At 42.0% G+C, this 22,032-nt stretch overlaps 1 protein-coding gene across 1 annotated transcript; it reads right to left on the bottom strand.

Moving 5' to 3' along the window:
* Window positions 1–505: 505 nt before the first annotated feature.
* Window positions 506–21,238, bottom strand: LOC128467732 (vomeronasal type-2 receptor 26-like). Its single transcript, XM_053449431.1, has 4 exons — window positions 21,119–21,238; window positions 12,393–12,617; window positions 10,326–10,449; window positions 506–1,422 (listed from the first exon to the last, which is right to left on the bottom strand). The coding sequence occupies exons 1-4, from the start codon at window positions 21,236–21,238 to the stop codon at window positions 506–508; spliced, it is 1,386 nt and encodes a 461-aa protein (XP_053305406.1).
* Window positions 21,239–22,032: the final 794 nt, after the last annotated feature.

Here is a 22,032-nt window from a genome sequence, read left to right as displayed (position 1 = left end):
ATTTCCCAAATTAGCACAAATATGAACATGATCTGAAATATATTTTATTAGATTGTCCTTTAAATAATTTGTAACCAATATGCAAATGAGTGTACAGAAGGAAACACAAAACTATTTAGGGATTCATGACCGGTTCATTTAATGTTTTATTGTACATGTTACCTGAAGGGATGGATACATGAGATCTGGAGGGCCGATCATCTCAATTCCAATCAGTGAATCTTTCAGTTGTTCAGAATCCAGCAATTAACTCATTTATACTCATAATATGGGCATAAGCATTATATCTACACTGTCTGTAGAGGTTTATTTGGGTCTTGTTGTGTGTGTTTTGATTTGTGTGCTGCTGGTTTAGCAGTGCTTTATACTTCCTAAAAGTCCAGGACATTAATGTATTGTGTGAAAAATACTTTGTGATGTCCAGAAAACTAATTTAAGAGTATAACATTGACCATTGATGATTTTAGATTAATAAAACTTCAATTTCAGAATATGTTTCTCATAACTATTTGGTTAGACCATTAATTCTGCTTCCAAGTAAATATGTTTTTGTATTCAATTCCTGTCTAAAAAGAATTACATAGCATTTTGGAATAAATATACATCCTACAAGTCCTGCACTTGAAGCCACTATGGCAAAAATCTCTACGGCCACCATGTTCTTCCCTTTGGTGCTCAGATAGGCCGGGATCATCGCAATCCAAACGCTGCAGAACACCAGCATGCTGAAGGTGATGTACTTGGCCTCATTAAAACTGTCCGGTAATGTCCTGGCTAAAAAAGCTATAATAAAACTAAGAGCTGCCAGAAGCCCCATATAACCCAGGACACTGTAGAAGGCAATAACCGAGCCCTCATTACACTGAATGATGATCTTTCCCTGATAAGAGTGCATGTCCAGCTCCTGGAATGGGGGGGAAATGGCCAACCAGGAAATATTAATGATAACTTGAATGGATGAGCAGAGCAGTACTATAGAATTGGAGACTTTCACATTGACCCAGTTTGCCCAGGAGCTGCCGGGTTTCGCGGCTCTGAAAACAATATAGATCATGATTGTTTTGCTTAAAATACAAGACACGGCTAAAGAGAAGAGGACTCCAAAAGCTGTTTGGCGCAGCATGCAGGTTACATCCTCAGGACGACCGAGGAACAGAAACACACAGAGAAAGCTCAGCATGATGGAGACCAAGAGGAGGAAGCTGAGGTTCTTGTTATTGGCTTTCACAATTGGGGTATCTCTGAAGACAATGAAGATCAGTAATATCACAACAGTTACAAGACAAAACAGAATTGATGCAAATGATAAAACAGCAGCAACTGCATCCAAATATGATAGAAACTCCACCGATTTTGGAATACACCGATCCCTTTTCTCATTAGACCATTTATCACTTGGGCAAACAATGCAGTTCTCACTGTCTGAAAAACAACACAAAGTAACATTATGTCTCAATATGTAATTTTAACATAATATATATTTTTTAATGTGATTGTACTGCATGGTTTTAGGAAAATTACATTTTATTGAATCAGGGAAACAAATGACATTGAGACATTGGAAGAGAACATAATATATAGGGAGAGACATTGGGTTAGACAATAGCTCAACATCATAAAAGGAGTAGGATGACAAGGAAAGAAAAAGCTGCGGCATCTGACAATGACTGAACCTCTTCACAGAACCAATAGACACACAGGGAGAAGGGCTGCAGTAAGTAGAAGGGGTCTTAAGGTGTAGGCGAGAAAAAGGTGGCCAACTGCCAGCCGAATGTTCACTGCTGAAGCAATAACGCTAGAACCGGAGAACATTGGAAGGACAGCCAGCAAGCCCACACCCCACTATATGCCTCCATCCTGTCAGAGGCCAAATGGACCAGTTCTTCCAAACCCTGTATCTCCTCCATGCAGGAAACCCATTGACGCAAGTAGAGGACCTCAGATTGATTCCAGTAAAGTGGTATAAGACTTTGAGCTGCATTGAGAAGATGACGGAGAACCAAGCGTTTCATTAGTCCCAGAGACTGCCCTGAGTGAAGAAGGAGACCAAAACTCGGGGTAGGCCGGATTGGCTCACCGAAAACCTCCTCCAAACAAAGAAATATCCCGGCCCAGTAGGGCTGAAGTTGAATGCAGTCCCACCAGATGTGCAGGTAGGTACCTCTCTCCACTCTACATCTTCAGCAGGTTGGATTACTCCCCGTCAAGAGTCTACTGATGGCAACCGGAGTCCTGTACAACCTAGTCAACAGTTTATAAGCAGTTTCCTGCTTTTGAAGCAATATAACATTTATGCGTCAAAATACAGACCTTCTCCCACTCCCCCCGTCAAGAGTCTACTGATGGCAACCGGAGTCCTGTACAACCTAGTCAACAGTTTATAAGCAGTTTCCTGCTTTTGAAGCAATATAACATTTATGCGTCAAAATACAGACCTTCTCCCACTCCTGTTCGGAAAGGGCTTCCCCGAACTCAGCTTCCCATTTCCCCATGTACGCCGGGAGGAGCGAAGAATCCCTCTCCAGGAGCAGACAATAAATCATAGAAATACCACCCTTGGGGAGACAATCACGCCTGACTAGCTGTTTGAACGGGGTTAGGATCCTAATAGATGGTGCTTACACGGGAGCGATTTAACATATCGTATAATTTCAAAACGTTGCAACAGAGTACCCCGGGCCGTAGGAGCTGCTCGTTCAAAAGATAGAGGAGCAGTGCCATCCCACAGCAGCAAAATGGAGACATCAGGAGTTAACTCCAAAGGGGGTAAGTAAAAGAGAGGTGTGGTTTAGTGAATGAGGGGACAAATGGATATATATATGTTATATATATTGGCAGCACAGTATAATATTAATATATATTGGCAGCAGGGTCTAATATTAATATATATCAGCAGCAGGCTCTAATATTAAAGAATGAAAAATAACATCATATTTCAATCAAGGTCTTTCCTTCAAAGCGAAAAGTACATATTATGTATGTCTAACGCATATACATTAGTGATGTCCGGATCATGAACGAATCGTTCATTTGATCCGGTTCTTTTTAGTGATCCGGATGAGTCGGTTCACTAGACTGAACGATTCGTTTGTAGCGGTTCAGTCTGTGAATCATCATGCAGCTGTAACCTGATCCTAGAGCTGTGAGTCATCTGCAGAGCACTCTGGGGTCAGGTTACAGCTCATTAATTCTCACAGGAACGATGACTCATAGAGTCAGAGAGTCGTTCAAAGAGTCGAATGATCCGAAGAGTCGAATGAACCGAAGAGTCGAATGAACCGAAGAGTCGAATGAACCGAAGAGTCGAATGAACCGAAGAGTCGAATGAACCGAAGAGTCGAATGAACCGAAGAGTCGAATGATTCGAATCTTACAGGGATCCGGATCTTACAAGGATCCGAATCTTACAGAGATTCGAATCATTCAGAGAATATTACTGATACCATACTTTTATAAATAAATACATTAATAATGTTCACACTGCCCCCAGGATTTAGATTCCCCTGAGTTTGCCCCCCTTTACCTATAACTACACCTACAGTTAACTATATTAAATTAATTAAATTAACCCTCAGTCATCAGCATAAAATTAACCCTTATACCCCATCAACCATAACTGCCCCTGAAATTAACCGTAAAGATCCCATTAACCATAACGGCCCCTGAAATTAACCCTAAAGACCCCATTAACCATAACGCCCCCTGAAATTAACCCTAAATACTCCATTAACCATAACTGCCCCTAAATTAATTGCATGTACTCCAGATAAATTACCTAATAAATTGGTATGGTTGATGGGGTCTTTAGTGTTAATTTGGGGGCAGTTATGCTTAATGGGGTGTTTAAGGATAATTTAGGGGCAGTTATGCTTAATGGGGTCTTTAGTGTTAATTTAGGTGCAGTTATGCTTAATGAGGTGTTTAGGGTTAATTTGGGGGCAGTTATGCTTAATGGGTCTTTAGTGTTAATTTAGGGGCAGTTATGCTTAATGAGGTGTTTAGGGTTAATTTGGGGGCAGTTATGCTTAATGGGGTCTTTAGTGTTAATTTAGGGGCATTTATGCTTAATGAGGTGTTTAGGGTTAATTTGGGGGCAGTTATGCTTAATGGGGTGTTTAGGGTTAATTTGGGGCAGTTATGCTTAATGGGGTCTTTAGTGTTAATTTGGGGGCAGTTATGCTTAATGGGGTCTTTAGTGTTAATTTGGGGGCAGTTATGCTTAATGGGGTGTTTAGGGTTAATTTGGGGGCAGTTATGCTTAATGGAGTGTTTAGGGTTAATTTGTGGGCAGTTATGCTTAACGGGGTCTTTAGTGTTAATTTGGGGGCAGTTATGCTTAATGGGGTGTTTAGGGTTAATTTGGGGCAGTTATGGTTAATGGGGTGTTAAGGGTTAATTTTAGGGGCAGTCATGGTTGATGGGGTGTTAAGGGTTAATTTTAGGGGCAGTCATGGTTGATGGGGTGTTTAGGGTTAATTTAATGGTGAGGGTTAATTTAATTAATTTAATAAAGTTAGCTTAAGGTGCAGTTGCAGGTAAAGGGGAATGTAAATCCTGGGGGCAGTGATTATTAATGTATTTATTTATAACAGTATGGTGACATTCTCTGAATGATTAGAATGCCAATGAAGGCAGAGAGTCGTTCAAAGATCCGGATCTTACAATGATCCGGATCTTACAATGATCCGGATCTTACAATGATCCGGATCTTACAGTGATCCGGATCACTGTAAGATTCGGATCCCTGTAAGATCCGAATCTTTGAACGACTCTCTGCCTTCATTGACATCACTGGAGGCAGGGGGGAGGATTCATAATGAAAGGGGCGGGGCCAATCGTTAGTGTGCCTGCACGGAGTTACTGGAAAACAGTAACTCCGTGCAGACACACTGAGTGATCCGAAGATCCGGATCATGAATCGGATCATTTCAGTGAACGAATCGAAATGATCCGATTCACTTTAATGATCCGAACTTCCCATCACTAATATACATACATATATATATATATACCGTATTTGCTCGATTATAGGACGAAGTTTTTTCTAGCAAATGCTCTGAAAAATACCCCTCGTCTTATAATCAGGGTCGTCTTATAATCAGACCTCAAATAGGTCTGATTATGAGACTATGATCCAGATCCCCCGCAGCGATGCAGGGGACCTGGATCCTCCTGTGTTAACCCCCCCCCAACTTACCAGTGCTTCTGAGTCCCCGGTGCTTAGTCCGGGCTGCGTGTAGAGCTCTACACGCTTCCCGGACTAAGCACTGGGGACCCAGATGCAGGGGACCTGGATCCTCCTGTGTTAACCCCCCCAACTTACCGGTGCTTCTGAGTCCCCGTTGCTTAGTCCGGGCAGCGTGTAGAGCTCTACGTGATTCGCATGGAGCTCTACATGCTGCCCGGACTAAGCACCGGGGCTCAGATGCAGGGGACCTGGATCCTCCTGTGTTATGCGCCCCCCCCAACTCAGAAGCACCGGTAAGTTTGGAGGAGGGAGGGGGAGTGTTAAATGGGGGGTGTAAGGCATTTCTGGAGGCAGTGCTCTGTGAAATGCCTTTTAACCCCTTTAATGCCACTCTGCCTCCTGAAATGCCTTACACCTCCCTATATGCCACTCTTCCCCATAATATGCCTTTTAACCCTCTAAGTGCCAGAGTAGCATATAGGGTTAAAAGGCATATCATGGGGCACAGTGGCATATAGAGGGTTAAAAGGCGTATCATGGGGCACAGTGGCATTTAGAGGGTTAAAAGGCATATCATGGGGCACAGTGGCATATATGGGGTATAAGGCATTTCTGGGGCAGAGTGGCAAGCCTGGGGGCAGATGTGCATAACTGGGGGGGCAGGTTGAAAAAAAAAAAGGAAATAAAAACAAAATATTTTTCTCAATCATAGCTTTTATTAACAAACAATTGTTCACATAGTTTACATGAACTAACATTTACTGGTAAAACTTTTTTCCTACAGGGTCGTCTTATATTCAGGCTTTTTCTTTTTTTCATAAGTTAATATTCAGATTTTGGGGGGTCGTCTTATAATCAGGGTCGTCTTATAATCGAGCAAATACGGTATATATATATATATATATATATATATATATATATATATATATATATATATATATAATATAGTGTATATGTAGCGTTTTATAACTGCCTCCCCCTACTTTGGTCCCTGTCCCACCATGTGCCCCCCTTAAATATGAAAGCTGGAGATGCCACTGATTGTAGGTTCTTGTGATACATGAGTATAAGGGTTATAACTAGTGCCCCTTTCAGGAGGTGTCTCCACTGCTCAAGAGCAAGAATTATGGCTAGTGCTGCTGGCATGAAGCAAATCACTATAGAGGTCCAGTGCAAGATGGATCCAACCCCACCTTTGAATGCCTTCACCTCAAGAACTGCTATGCTATCTTTCCATACATTATTTATGTTTACCTGCAAATACAGGATTTGTATGTTTTATTCAGTTGCACGTGCTGTTTCCATGTGTTGTTTACTTGATCTATACCTGAACTACATTTTGTTGGTGTCATAATAATGGTAAACTTTTCTTTCAAACATTGGAAGGCCATAACAGCATCTCCATCACTCCCCTTACTGGTTAGGGTTGTTAAGGGAGTGATGAGTTTGGAGTAGTTGCGAAAAAACTTCCTTTAATAGTTCACAAAACCAAGGAACCGCTGTAAAGGTTTAAGTCCATCAGTCAATCTAGAATGACTATATAATGTATGCCAGAAATGCCACCTTGGTTACCTTGCAGATGCATCATTCCAGGTTTGCGTACAGACCGTGGGTAAAAACAGGTGAGCACATTGCAAACATGCTTTTGGTGGGTCGGTAAATTGGTAGAGGAGAATGTCATCCAGGTGCACCACAATGAGCTGTTGAGGGTAGTCCTGAAGACAATTTATTAACTCCTGAAACACTGCAGGGGAGTTGCAGAGACCGAAAGTCTTGACCTTGTATTCGTAATGGTCCGCCCAGGTGTTGAAGGAAGTTTTCCACTCATCCCCTGACGAGGTTGTAAGCTCCATGCAACATGCCAAATAGTTACTTGATCAAGGGCATTCTCCCACAAGAGAACAAACAGCGATATGCGATATGCATTTCAGTGGGTAATCTTGTCCCTGATAATCCATTAAGGGGCATAAATCACCCTCCTTCCTTGTAACGAAGAAGAATTCTGCTCCTGCGGGTGATGAGTAGAGCCGGATGAACTCTCTTGAGATTCTCCTCCATCACCTGCATCTCAGGAATGGATAAAGAGTAGACACAGCCTTTGGGGTGCATGGTCCAAAGGAGTAATTCTATAGGACAGTCATAAGGTATATGAGGCAGTAGTTTCTCAGACTCCTCCTCATCCACGTATTGTTGGTATTGCTTGGGCATAACGACAGTAGAGGAAATTGACAGTGCTAAGGTAGTAACTCTCACTGGTTTGTGACAATGGAAGGCACAGTTCAATCCCCAAGATTTTATCTGTCTGGTGCTCCAGTCTATGACAGGGCCTTACCTCTGTAACCACTGGAAGCCCAAAACCATAAGAATTGATGAGGAACATTACATTACATTACATTTCACCTATTTTTAATGAAAAGGCCGACTGTTAGAGCAAAAGGCTTTGTGGTGTGGGTATCCTCTGCTGGCTGAAGTGGTCTGCCATCACTCCACTAGGCGGAGTCTTCCTTGGTTGAATAGGTAGACCCACTTAGGAGCAGAATCAAGAGTCCTGACAGGCCAGAATCCAAAAATGCATCTGTGCCTGTGGAACCCGTGGACTGGATCAGACAAAATACAATGGTCATGTGAGTGGATTTGAGATCAGGGTTTACATCCATGGCATAGTTCACGGAACCCTGTTTGATAGTGAACAACAAGGTGGAGGCAGTTGTCCTCTGTCTTGGCAGATCAAAGACAAAGTGCATGGCCCCACTAACACAATAACAAACAGGTGGAGCGTTCCTTTACTAGAGGGGGCAAGCCATTGCTTTGTCCATTAGAAGAGAGATGACATAGCCCAACTTGGCACGGTCAGAAGGGAATTAAGACGGCATCAATTCGGAATGTGTTTCACATTGATTCAGAAATCCTTGACAACCTGTAGGGTCTTCACCGTAACCTGAAGGCGCGTGTAGAGGGTTAATGGGGTCTATATAGTACTAGGAACGAGAAAATTGGCCAGTTCATGCAGGACGTTTCTTCGCACTCGTTCTCTCTATTATGAACACGGGAACAAGAGTGGGCGCTTACTGGCTAGGGCGTTGTGGGCCAAGCAACAGACACTATACATTAATAGCATTAAAATGACTAAGGGTCTGGTTTCTTGCTTTCCTGCTGACATAGCTGACTCCTTTTGTCATTACTACCGCTCACTCTACAATCTCCCCTGTGATTCGGAGGGCGCTACCCGAGCATCTCTCATACACGCTTACCTGGAGGAGCATGTAAGCTGAAAACTAACGGTGGAACAGCCTGAGGCTATGGAGGGGGAGATCAAGGAGGACACAGGGAGACTAAACACAACAACGTGTAGAAGTGCAATAAGCACGTAACAGCAGTGTTCGGTAGAGCGATGGCAATGTAGCCAAACCCTCAGTCAATGGTAGAACGATCTGCTTGGGGTAAACGGAAGCACCACTTTAAGTGGCAGCAAGGTAGAAGAATAATAAATGAGAAGTACAATCTCCACAGTACTTCACAGCCATGACTCACACTTTATAGGTAAGAACCAGAACCATCCTGAAACAGAACAAAGTTTACGACGACAACCATATTAACCTATCACTATGCTTCTTCATGGTACAAGTGGAGCCATCATTGGGTAAAGGATAGTTGGAAAGGGAATCCCCAGCAATATCGGATGCCTCTATCCTGAAGCAATGACGTGAGTTGCCTCAACATCTGCCGATTGCGTAATGTGACAGCGGAAAGATCTTGGTACAGTGCCAAGGTTTGGCCTTCAAACGTAAATTAGCGGGAATTCCACGCCGTGTTCATTATTTCTTCCTTCATAATAAAGTCCTGAAAGCAACATATTACTCTCTGTGGGTGGATCTGTTGGCCTGCCGCGTGGCCGTAGTGTGTACCCTGTCTAGGCGTATAGGGGAATCCAGGTCACGGCCCAAGACAGTGTTGAAGTGCCGCTGTAATGGCGGCAGCAGATCCTGAGGGCCGTCTGATTCCCTCAGGCCCCTCACCCACACGTTATTACACCTACCTCTATTCTCGATGTCTTCCACTGATCGCCGCAACTCCGTCGCCAGACCCGTTAGTTGGGAGGTTGTCCGCTGCATCTCCTACACCTGCACTGTAATCGCAAGCAATATCCTCCTAGTGGATGAAATCATGAGAGCAGGAATGTCTTCTCTGAAAGGATAAACGTCTGAATGTTAGATATCTTCAACGCATTCGGCTGCTTCCTTCAATTTACTGAACGTACAGATCCAGTAAAAATGTGTCACTTAAAACTGTTAAACGATAGCACCTATTGAATCCTGATTGACCCAATGTTCAAAATGTATTGGAAAATGTATTTCCTGTTGTGTGATACGAGTATGCGAGTCTTTAAGGTGGGAAGTACGCCGTTCCACTCCAGCTATATCTGTCACCTCTTCATGCAAGGTGCGCTTAACCTACTCGATCAGGTTACTGAAATCCACCTTAGTAGGGAGGGAGCGGAACATCTCCTGCAGGACATCCGTGGACGGAGCAGCGCCAGTTTTTGCACAATTTTCCTTGGTCTTGTCTTATATTCCGGAGCCATCTGTCTATCCTATGCATGTTTAAATTCCCCCACTGTATTAACCTCTACCACATATGCCAGAAATCTTTTCCACTTATCTACCACCATTTGACATGGGAAGGCAATGTTAAAGTACAGGACCAAAAAAGCCTCACCATGAGTCGATATCTTGAACAAATTTGCTAATCATATATTAAACCGTAAACAAATATTGGATGCTAATGCTTTAATACCTAAAGGAATCTCTTTTTTTCAGAACCAGCTGGATACAGGAGCATGGAGTTTGGGGCTAATGTAAATCTTTCTGATTATACATCTGAGGTGCTGGGTATCACAGCTGGTTGTCGGCTGCCAGGTAGTTTATTTTTTTGCCCCTTGGGTGAGGTTGGTGATGTTAAAGCTCCAGTCATGCCTGTGTTGTCTATTATTTGCTCTTTTATAGCTACACCTACCCCTACTTGTGGCTCTCAATACCCCCCGGCCCAACTCCACCCTCTACCCGACCAGGAGCAGGCCTTCATTCATACACACCTACTACGGGTATACCATTTGTATGTTTTATGTAATCTTTCATACCAGATCTATTGGATATCTCTCCCTCCGAGCACCGGACACAGTCGTAGCAGCAGGTTTGTGTTCCAGGTCTCAGGACTTTTCGATATCCAGGCAAACAGTTCTCTGAACACTGAGACCTTGGAATCTACAAACAGGAAAAGATTACAAGAAGAAGATAGTTGAAATGACTTTGACCATTACAAATAGCGTATGTTTGAGCCACTCTTATAAATGCATAATTCATTGAAGAAGCACAATCACAGAATACTAGATATATCTACTAAAAATATTAAAGATAAACATGTAGTTTCCTTGTTTTGAACAATACAATAGGAGTAGAACATAATTGGATGATTAGATAATTAGAAAATCATTCAACAAGATCAAAATAATTCATTGCCTTTCAATTCAAAAAATATAATAGCCTACAAGTCCCTAGATGAGTGTTTAATAATACTTGTACTACCCCTTAAATTTAAATGGAAGGGTTTCCATCACCTTTTACCCACCATAACGTATGTAATGATATTGTATACCTGCAAATACAGGGTTTTTATGTCTTATTCAGTTGCACGTGCTTTTTCCATATGTTGATCTATAACTGAACTACAGGGAGTAAGTAAAAGGGACTCTGGGGATGATTACGGGGGTCAGAAGGAGGGAAGACTGCACTGACACTCACAGTCTTCCCCTGATCTGCAGTTAGTTTGGCAAATATATATATATATATTTTTTTTTTTTTTGGTGTGGTAGCGGAGAGAGTGATTGCATGCTAGGGAGCATGGAGCGGGGCCCAAGGAAATGCTTGGGTAGGGTCCAATTTTTTCACTATAAAATATGTTGGCAACAGGGTCTAATACTTATATTTATATATATATATATATATATATACATATATTGGCTGCAGGGACTAATATTAATATATAACGGCAGCAGGGTCTAATATTAATATATAATGGCAGCAGGGTCTAATTAGTATATGTCGGCAGCAGGGTCTAATATTAATATATAATGGCAGCAGGGTCTAATTAGTATATGTCGGCAGCAGGGTCTAATATTAATATATAATGGCAGCGGGGTCTAATATTAGTATATAACGGCAGCAGAGGCTAATATTAAAGAAACTGCCAGTTCCGCTGCTATTTTGAAGTCATATTTCAATCACGATCTTTACTTCAAACAGATAAATCCATATTGTGTAGTTAAAAATGCATGTCTAAAGCATATATATATATATATATATATATATATATATATATATATATATATATATATATATATATGCACACAGAGCAGGCCTTAGGTGTTCTGGCGCCCTGTGCAGACTACTCCTCTGGTGCCCCCCATCCCAAAAAAAGAAAGGAAAAAAATCTTGTCACTATCTATCTCCTCTCCCCCTTTATCACTATCTACCACCTCTGCCTCTCTGGTCATTAAATCATCGGGTTTTTTTGTTTGTTTTAACTTTATTTAACATCCTCCATGTTAAATAAAGTTAAAAAAAACTTTATTTAACATGGAGGATGTTAAATAAAGTTTAAGAAAAAAATGATGTTTTAATTTAAGTCCCAGGCAGGCGCCCCATTTTATAACATCCCTCCTACTTTGGTCTCTGTCCTCCCATATGCCCCCCTAAATATGAAAGCTGGAGACGCCACTTATTTTCAGGGCATGTAGGCATGTAGTAGGGATCTAAGGAGTTAATAAAATGGATTCAAAGGTGCGAAAGGGTAAAAACATAGATCATGGTCTTATAGAAGACGTGCTGTACACTCGTTATATATATATTATAGAGAAATTTCCCCCAAAAAAGTGGACATCATTGGTAAGTGGAGTGTGACTGCTTCTAATTATTTATATAGATGAGATGGCAAAGGCAAACAGTCCAGAAATCGGCTGCAAAATGAGCAGAACAAGGGAAGGTATTTCATTACAAAGGAAGTTGTTGTATGTTGGATCTGGATAGAAAAGAGTTAACGGGAAGCATGATATCAGTATAGAAGGAAAATGCCTCTACAGTTACAACCATTACCCTGTCAAAGTTGTTTTCTTTTAACCTCTTTATATAATGTTTATATTCCCCCTTACCTGGTTGTCTTTGTTCCTCCATATTACGGAATGCGAGTCAATGATGAGCTGCTGACCATCTGGAGCCCACTCAGTGAAGTTGCCCACAACGTTTCTAAATGCAGACTTATTTTCTAACAACACCCAATTTGTAATTGTGTAATAGTATGCAAATTCTCCATGTCCATCGTATAATGTGCGGCCCAACTGAGATGCAGATGTTATCCTTTTTATATAGCGATGCAACTGTTAAAAATGATTTAGAACAAAACAAGAGGACATTCACAGTCACAATGTAGGAGAGTTTTCTTCTACGTCATTAATCAAGAAAATAAAAATATTTTACAACAGAACAAATATTCGCCCGTTTCCGTCTTCTTTTCGGGCGAATATTCGTGGACATTCTTCGTGCTTGTTTTATCTTCGTTTTCTCCCGGCTGCGTAGCAGGGGTGAATACGGGGTTAAGAACACATCGGAGCAGCAGCAGCAGCAGCAGATGCGTTCGCGCCGTGAAGGAACGTGTGTGCGACTCTATTGGTCGCCGGAAGGGGCTGGTCTGGCATCAACGAGTGAATTGCAGAACTGCAGAATGCACCTCATTCGTTGATGGCAGGCGAGCCCCCTGCCGAAACAACCAATAGAGTTGCACACACGTACCGAGGTGTACTGTACACAAAATGACCTAGACAAATGCTCCAAGGAACGTGGCCTCCTTTTTATCATACACAGTCACACATCCATAGATGTTTAATAAAAGAATAGGGATTATTTTACATTTTTAAATTGATTTTGGACCACTTGTAATACATGCCTAACATTTGCTACCTATTTACAATGGCATACTTTGCAACAACCCAACTTTTACTGGACAGGACTGGAAAAAAGCAGGACTGTCCACAAAAATGTTGGGTGTGTTGGCAGGTATGTGAATGGAAAAATGTTGGACAAGAACTAAAAAATAGCTTAGGGTTAATGTACGGTTATTTTTAAGATTATTAGCAGTGCACTGTTTTGGTTAAAGATGTATTATGTCTAAATAATAATTTAATTTTAATGGGTTTATTTAATTTTATTTTAAAGTTATATTTATTATTATTTACTTTATTATATTTATTTAATGTTGTAGTGCTACCCTACCCAGCTACACCTATGTGCACTAGCATACCTAGTTTAGCTAAATTTGATGGGACAGGAAAAAAAGCAGGACTGTCCCTGAAAAGGTTGGGTCTGTTGGCAGCTATGTGGATGGAAAAATGTTATAGGGTGAAGTGTGAGTTATAGCGTTAATGCTAGTGAGTGTAGAAGTGAAGGCCAGGACAAATAACAAGAGGAAAGGTCCTTGTGATTTGTGAATTGTACATGTGTGTGTTATGTGTTATGTCACTGTGTTATGTGTGTTATTGTGTGTGTTATGTTTGGTAGGTTGTGTATCAGACGGAAAAAAATGAAATGGAAATGGAAAAGGAAATGGAAAAGGCGAATGAGCGGGCAATTGGCGACCCACTCACCTGTTTCACCCCAGGGCAAAGCATCCAAACAACTGTCAGTCCTAGACTTCCAGAGCTCAGACACTAGGCCGTAGCGTAAGCTGGCTACTCCGGCGGAGGTAGCAGGCGTTGCCACACCGCAAACAGACGCAGCCAGGGGGGAGAAACTGCCCTTACCATTAGGGACATTTTGGGCATGACTCTAGCCAGGAAGGGAACTGGTAGAGAAGAGACGCTGGCACCACCAGCAGCAGCAGCATTGGGAAAGGCGAATGAGTGGGCAATTGACGACCCGCTCACCTGTTTCACCCCAGGGCAAAGCATCAAAGTCTGTCCATGGCGTTTGGGAGTGGACTTCCAGAACTCAGACACTGGGCCCTAGCGTAAATTGGCTACACCGGCGGAATTTAAGAAAGGCAATCTGCTCCATCAGATGAGGTGCCATGCGTGAGCGCTGTGGACTCCATGTTTCCAGTCATAGAAAACACGCGTTCACTTTAAACAGTGGTTGGCGGACATGATAGAAGCTGCTGCGCAACCCATGAGAGTGCAGGCCACACACTCTTCTTTTCATCCCAGTAGCTAAGAGGATCAACATTATGTGCAGAAGGAACTTCACAGAGGTAAAGTTTGACCATTTCAGCAGCACTACTCTCCTTTCTGCTGCTAGCTCTGTCAGATGGTCCAACTATACTCCCAAGTGCCTCTTCCCAAAACGCAGCTGCTCCACTCAGCTGTGTTGTTGTGATGCTTGTGGCACTGCTGATGATGCTGCTGCTAGGGGTAGCAGACCACATCATCTCTTCCTCCTCCTGCACCTCTCCCTCCTCGGACAGCATTCCCATTTTACGCTGCCAGTAACGCACCTTGTTGACCAATTGCTCCCGGTAGCTACTGAGAACATTCAATTTCAAAGCTAACTTTCCCTTAATTCTTGGATCGCAAAGGCACGCTAGCATCATTTCGGGACTCTCTTCCATGCGTTTGCGAAGGTGTACTTTTCGCAGATCCTTCAGCTTCCTGACTATGGCTGCTACGTCAGGATGTAGAGTGCCACATCCATCTTGCTGCCTAGATGGGAGAACACTGGGATTACCTGGGCCAGACTGGCAGTGTTTGAGCTTAAATTTTTTGTGGCATCCCTGAATGGTTTAAGGACTGCCACTAGCTGGACGATCACTGTCCAATCCTCCCTATTCAATGGAGATGTAATCCCAATATTGTGCTCTGAGGCAAGATTATGGATTGCCCTCTGCTGCTCCAAAATCCTCTCGAGCATGTCTAACGTGGAGTTCCACCGTGTACTGACATCCTGACGTAGGCAGTGTACGGGAAGACCTGACCTCTCTTGCTCTTCCCTCAAAAGTTGGCTAGCCTTAACACTATGGTGAAAGTGCCCAGCGATCTTTCTGCAGCGGGACAGAACTACTGCTGCCACATTAGTTCCTTCTGACATTGCTGCCTTCACTACAAGATGGATGATGTGGGCTGCACAGCTCACACCAACAATATGACCATCTCGCAGCGCTTTCACCATATTGGCACCTCCGCCAGTTACCACAAAACCAACTTCAACATTGGTGCCTGCCTCTGCTCCCACCCAAAGGCTAAACATTTTCCTCATCGCATGCAGAATATTTTGGGAAGTGTGCTTTTCATCCATCACTTCTGCATGGAGAAGGAAAGATCGGTAGCCTGCTGCAGCAGCTTCCTTAGACACACCGGGCTGACACCAGTGTGCTGTCAAAGAAAGAAAGGCATGCTGCCCACTAGGTGCACTCCACAAATCTGTTGTGAAATGAACAGAGTGACCAGCAGCCTTGGAAAGCTCCTCTTTTACTGCTGCAACACAGGACCGATACAATGAGGGGACAATGTTCCTGCTGAAAGTGGAACGTGACGGAACTGTATACCGTATTTGCTCGATTATAAGACGACCCTGATTATAAGACGACCCCCCAAAATCAAAATATTAATTTAGGAAAAAAACAAAAAGCCTGAATATAAGACTACCCTATAGGAAAAAAGCTTTAGTAGTAAATATTAATTCATGTAAACTATTTTTTCTGATTTAATAAAAGCTATGATTGAGAAAAATATATTTTTATTTCCTTTTATTTGCCAACCTGCCCCCCCAGTTATGCACATCTGCCCCAAGGCTTGCCACTCTGCCCCCAGGCTTGCCACTCTGCCCCCAGAAATGCCTTATACCCCCCTATTTGCCACTCTGCCCCATGATGTGCCTTTTAACCCTCTATATGCCACTCTGCCTCCAGAAATGTCTTATACCCTCCTATATGCCACTGTGCCACATGATATGCCTTTTAACCCGCTATATGCCCCTCTGCCCCATGATATGCCTTATACCCCTATATGCCACTCTGGCATATAGGGGGTTAAAAGGCATATCATGGGGCTGAGTGGCATATAGGGGGTTAAAAGGCATTTCTGGAGATATATATATATATATATATATATATATATATATATATATATATATATATATATATATACTGCTAACAGCAATCACACTCCTATCAAGCCAAGGCAGCCAGTACATGCTGGAACCTGGGGATGTTAGAAGTGTGATTACAGCCTCCATATGCCATGCTACCACCCCCACCCCCCTTACACATCCATGCTATCACACACACACACTCATTCACAAACATTTAAATACTCATTCATTCCATTAATCACACATACTTCACACATTAATCACAAAAACCCTCCCCCACCCCCTTACCTGAACTGCAGATCTCCCACTCGCAGACTTCTGCAGGGGCCCGGCTGTGCGAGCAACTTCTCTGGCCCCGCCCCCAGAGGAAGGAGGGGGAGGTAGAGTTATGTGAGGACTGTGCTAGCTTCCTGTTTCCTGCTGCTAATAGCAGAGACGGTGCTCGCGATCAAAGCCCGGTAAGCAGCACGGCCGAAGCAGAATGAGGTCTGATTAGAAGACGACCTCGATTATAAGACGAGGGGTATTTTTCAGAGCATTTGCTCTGGAAAAAACCTCGTCTTATAATCGAGCAAATACGGTATTTTGGAGGCACAGCCGCCATCAATTGTTTGAAAGGCTCCCCTTCGATCATAGAGAAGGATGCCCCTCCAACAGCAATGAACTGACCAATAAGTCGCGTTACTTTATTGGCCTGCTGTTTGGGATTGACCTTTTGGATTGGAATGCCACAAATTGTTCCAGGGTGGGCTGGACATGCAGTGCTCCAACCTGCCTTGGTCTCTGGCTGCCAGCACTAGCTGCTGCTGCTGCTATTGGCTCAGAAGCAGCTGTTGGGGTTTTTCCACGGCCACCAGCTATGCTGCCTGCGCTGATTTTTACTTCTGCATCTTTCCCCAATAGCACAGCGTTGTGTTGAGTGCTGAGGTGATGCTTCATGCTAGCACTGGTAAAATGGCCAGACACTTTCCCTCTGCTTATTAGCTTCCCACGATGTTTGCACTTTCCATAGCGCCCTTTTTCAACATTTTCAAAGTGCTTCCAAATTGCGGCGCGCATAGCCTTGGAGTGTGCCTTGGGTGCTGCTTCTACTGCTCGGGGTGGATGAACAGAGGCAGAACTAGTGATGGTGGGACTGGTGGTAACAGTACTGGCCATAGTGGGACTGCTAATTGCTTTAACTCTAGATTTGCTAGGTTTTGCTGCTGCTGCTGGTGGTGGTGGTGATGATCGTAGCAGAGAAGGTGGAGGCTCAGGGGAAAATTCTGCACTAGTCATTTGGACACTGCTCCCTGAGGAATCTGATTCCTGACCACTCATCTCCTCTACTTCCTCTGGCTCATAGTCTAGTTCTTCATTAGCCAGATTGAATGGAATTCCTGCTAGGCTGGAGCTAAGACTGATATCGTCGTGAGACTCGTGACTAGTAGTAGTGCGAGCAGGAAGAACAGACTCTGCACTTGGCCTCTCAGTCTCAGGCTCCTCTGCTACCTCGCTAGGTGGAGTTCCACTATGTGTAGCCCTCTCTCTAACTGTCTTTACAAAAATATTGTAAGGACTTGGTGGCTTGCTAGAGGTACTAGGAGGACATGGCGTAGCGGTACCGGTGGGAACAGTAGGCGCAGCACTAGTGGTGGTAGAGGCGGTAGAGGTGGGGGTGGTGGTGGTGGTTTTCCCTACGAAGGAATGAGATCGCTTTGGTTTGGGACCCCTCTGAGTCTTGCTGCTTGCTGCTTGGTACCTTGCATGCTGCTTGTGTATGGGGAAGATGCTGCTTGGGGCAAAAGGCACTTCTTTTTACTCACTGGGCTAGTAGAAGTACTAGTTGTGCTACCCTTTAACTTTGAACGTGCTTCTGGTGCTTTAGGCTTTCCGTAAAAAAACATAGAACTTGTGGGCCTAGCCGCACTACTACTGCCTGCTTTTGGTGCCTTTCCTTTACTTGATGATCCTTCAAGCAATGCTTCCCCAAATGATAAGCGAGAGCTTGGCCTACTTGGCCGACTAGACTGACGCAAAGGCTGCAGGGGGATAAAAAAATTAAAGACTTTGAATTTACACGGGCCTAAGAGCCTAGCTACTACTACTATGCTAAACCTACAGCTAAACCTACAGCTATATTAGTATTCTAGTCTAACTCTAGGCAGACGCTCTCAAGCCCACTAAGCTAAAGTGAGGTTAAATTATATATAATATTATATTATTAATAGATTAGAATTACTTATATTATGGATTATAGATAGAATATAGATTATGAATTAGAAATAATTACTTATATATATTATAGATTATGAATTAGAATTTATATTATATTATATAATATATTATAGATTAAGAAGATTAAAGATTAGAATTATTTTAGTACTACAGCTAGTAGCTTGAAGCTTTGCTTAGTACAGTTGTTGTCGTCACACAGTCAATTTTTCTTGAAAAGAAATTAGAATTAAAATAAAATGTCACAGCAAAACAGTTAGCTTCACTGCTTGCTGAAACACACAGCACTTATGCGGCTGCACTCACTAGCCCAACAAGTTCACTGATGGACTGAGGTGAGCAAAAAAAATGAAATAAAATGAAATAATAATTAATTAAGAAAAATTGACTTGGTCGCTAAAACAAAGCACAAACTATAGAGCTGCAGCACCAGTACTAATAAGATTAGCTGAACTATAAGCTAGTAGTAATTATTAATTATATTTATAGCTAATTTAATTAACTATTAAGATAAGAATTATAGAATTATTGATATTAATGATTTTAGATTAGACACTAGTAGATGTAGTATACTATTACTAACTATAGTATATAGAACTGACAAATATATATATAATTTTATAATGAATTCAATTATTAATTATTAATATTACTGATTTTAGATTAGACACTAGTAGATGTCTTGAATGTCTACAGTACACTCTACACTAGTATACTATTACTAATACTATACTAACTATAGTATATATAACTGGCAAATATATATATAATTTTATATGTATTCAATTATTAATAATATATTCTATTAAATTATTTATAAATTCTATTATTTAATTTATTTAAGCAGGACAGGCAGTAAGCACTAGTGCCAGCCCAGGGCAAGGGCACCCCAGTGCCACTGAGGCACTGAGTGCACTGTCAACTCACCAGCACTACACAGTTGATGACAGACAAATTAAATAAAAAAATGATTAAATTAATAAAATTATTATTATTAAATATATTAATTAAGTAGAACTGAAGTGAGGATGAAGTACACTGCGAGAAATGGCAGGCTGAGGCTTACCAGTCTCACACAGAACAGAACAATCTCTCTCTGTAACGCTCGGATGCAGCACAGCAGTGTTGCCAAAGCAGTCACAGCGAAAAATGAATGGATCTCTCAGGCAAGCTCTGGTCTTATAAAGGCGCCTTCAGAATTCAAAAAACAGCAGCACAGGCATTGGACGAGACCCTTAGCGTGACGTCACAAGAGTGAGCTGATTGGACAGACGAGATCAGCTCACTCCTGTTTGAAATTTTGGCGGCTGCGCAGCAAAAACGAAGACGATTCTTCGTGGTTGTGCGTCTTCGTCTTCTCCTACGTTTTGCCGGCACTGTATTCTCTTCGGCGCGTCTTCGGCACGAACAAAAACACGGCCTCTTCGTGCTCGTTTACATGTTCGCCCGAAGACGAATGCGCAAGTCTAGTTATAACCATTGGATGATTTCATGGATCACTGAACCCGTCTCTATGTCATATATTTATTAGTAGCTATAAAGGCTGACCAGAATTCATATTCTTAAAAAAAGCCTTAGAAATTCTTCCTGTATGTCCGTCAGCGTCTGACACGTGAAGCAGTCTGTATTTCATACATACCTGGTGTTTATAGATGTTTTGGATTGTATTTCCTTTTGCGTTCTCGTTATAAACTAAGTGCATGTCATGCAAAGCTTTAGCTAAAGCACTCACTGAAATAAACACCCGGGGAGAAACACCAGCCGTCAGATGATCTTTAACAAATAATTTAGGTTTCCCGCTGCAGTTACACAGAGATATATTATAGATCTCTTCATAAAGCCTATTCTTTTCAGAATTTTCTGATGAACATCTATAACGCAATGTCCATATATCTTCGAGAAGCTTGTCTGCTGGACGGTTTGAAGGTTGGATATTATCAAAGAAACTTCCGGTATCCGGCAGCGCTAGAGGATGCAGTTCTATGGCCAGACTGCCATTCAGGGGTTCTACAAAGAAATCTGTGAGATATTCATTGGAAGCCCAGGCAGGAGGAAGGATTAATGTTATATCTTTATGTTTGAGACACAGAGTTAATAGATCAATAATCCTGGTGCTGAAAGAACCGCAGAGTATAATAATCCGAGCCGATGACATTAAAACCGTTTCTGAGATAATTTTCATACTTTCAGAGAGTTGGTGTAATAAACTAATTTTTAAAGTTAAGGAAATACAAATTCCATAACTGGTCAGATACGCTCTCAGAGCCTGACTCTCTGTCTCTCCGGTGTCATCATCAACCGTGAGAATTCCCACCCAGGTCCATCCGAAATGTTTTAGAATCTTCAATATAATTTTATTATAGACAAGATAATTTTGAACAGAGCGGAAGAAATGCGGATAAACACGTCTATCACTCAGCGCATAGTCTGTCGCTCCATAACTGATCTACAAAATGGAAGAAAAAAGTGTAAACATTCTGCGGTAAAGGTTTCTAATAACAGCTTGGAGTCAGACATGGTTGTAATCTCACCATGAAACTGAATGCTAATGTCAGACAATACATGGAAGACCATTCAGGTTACTCACCTGTGCGTATCCATACACCCCTAGTAACTGTGCTATGGGAATGGTAGTAGTAGAATGGTGATCGCCAATAAATCCAGCCACGTTGTTAGAATTCACACAAGAGTAATTAGGGACGGTCATGCTGGGGCCAGACAAAATCTGAAGAATGCTTTTCACAGCCTTTCTTTCATCTAAACAGGAGTCATATATATGATAACCCAGGGTAATATTTGGTAAAATGTTTGGGTCGTTGTTCAATGTTTCAATGGTGAAAAGAAAGACCAGTAAATTGATGTAATCCATGGGGCTTGGGCTGTAAAGGTAGAAGAATGAGATTAAAGCAGAAGAACATAGTCAGAGAGCTGAAAGATAAAAACAATTATTGAGACTTTATAGCAGTACCATGTTACCATTAACTGGCCTGGACCCAAACAAACAGCAAAACAGGTCATGGGTCGGTGGAGAGTACTATAACATGTGCTCTAAACAGGATCCTTATCCACCTTTGTGAGAAAGATTTCTGTCTCAAGCCCATTCCTAGCCCTGTCTGAGATACAGCGGTGGCCATGTCAAGGTCTAGTCCCACGCAGTACAGCATGTGGCTCATCTTTACAGACTGAAAGTGTGTTTATTTTTATTTTTGTAACAAAGTAAAGAAATTATCTATGTTTCTTTAAATAAGAAAAATCCTTTATAGTATATAGTATAGTGCCACTTTCCTTCTGCAATTTCTGCATATTGTCTTAATGTTTCATGTGCTTTAGAATGAATGCAATATACATAGAACAAAAACTGACAAAACAAGAATAATCTTTCGGCAAAACAACTAAACAAATAGATACTAAATCCCCCTAAATCAAGTCAATAGCATAAAATGTATAATATTGGAAGAAAACAAATCTTACATTGTATAAAGTTAATTTCCCAAAACAGTC

This window comes from Spea bombifrons, chromosome 1 (assembly GCF_027358695.1).
Source record: "Spea bombifrons isolate aSpeBom1 chromosome 1, aSpeBom1.2.pri, whole genome shotgun sequence".
NCBI classification, from domain to species: Eukaryota; Metazoa; Chordata; class Amphibia; order Anura; family Pelobatidae; genus Spea; species Spea bombifrons.
This window is presented reverse-complemented; position numbering and strand designations above follow the sequence as displayed.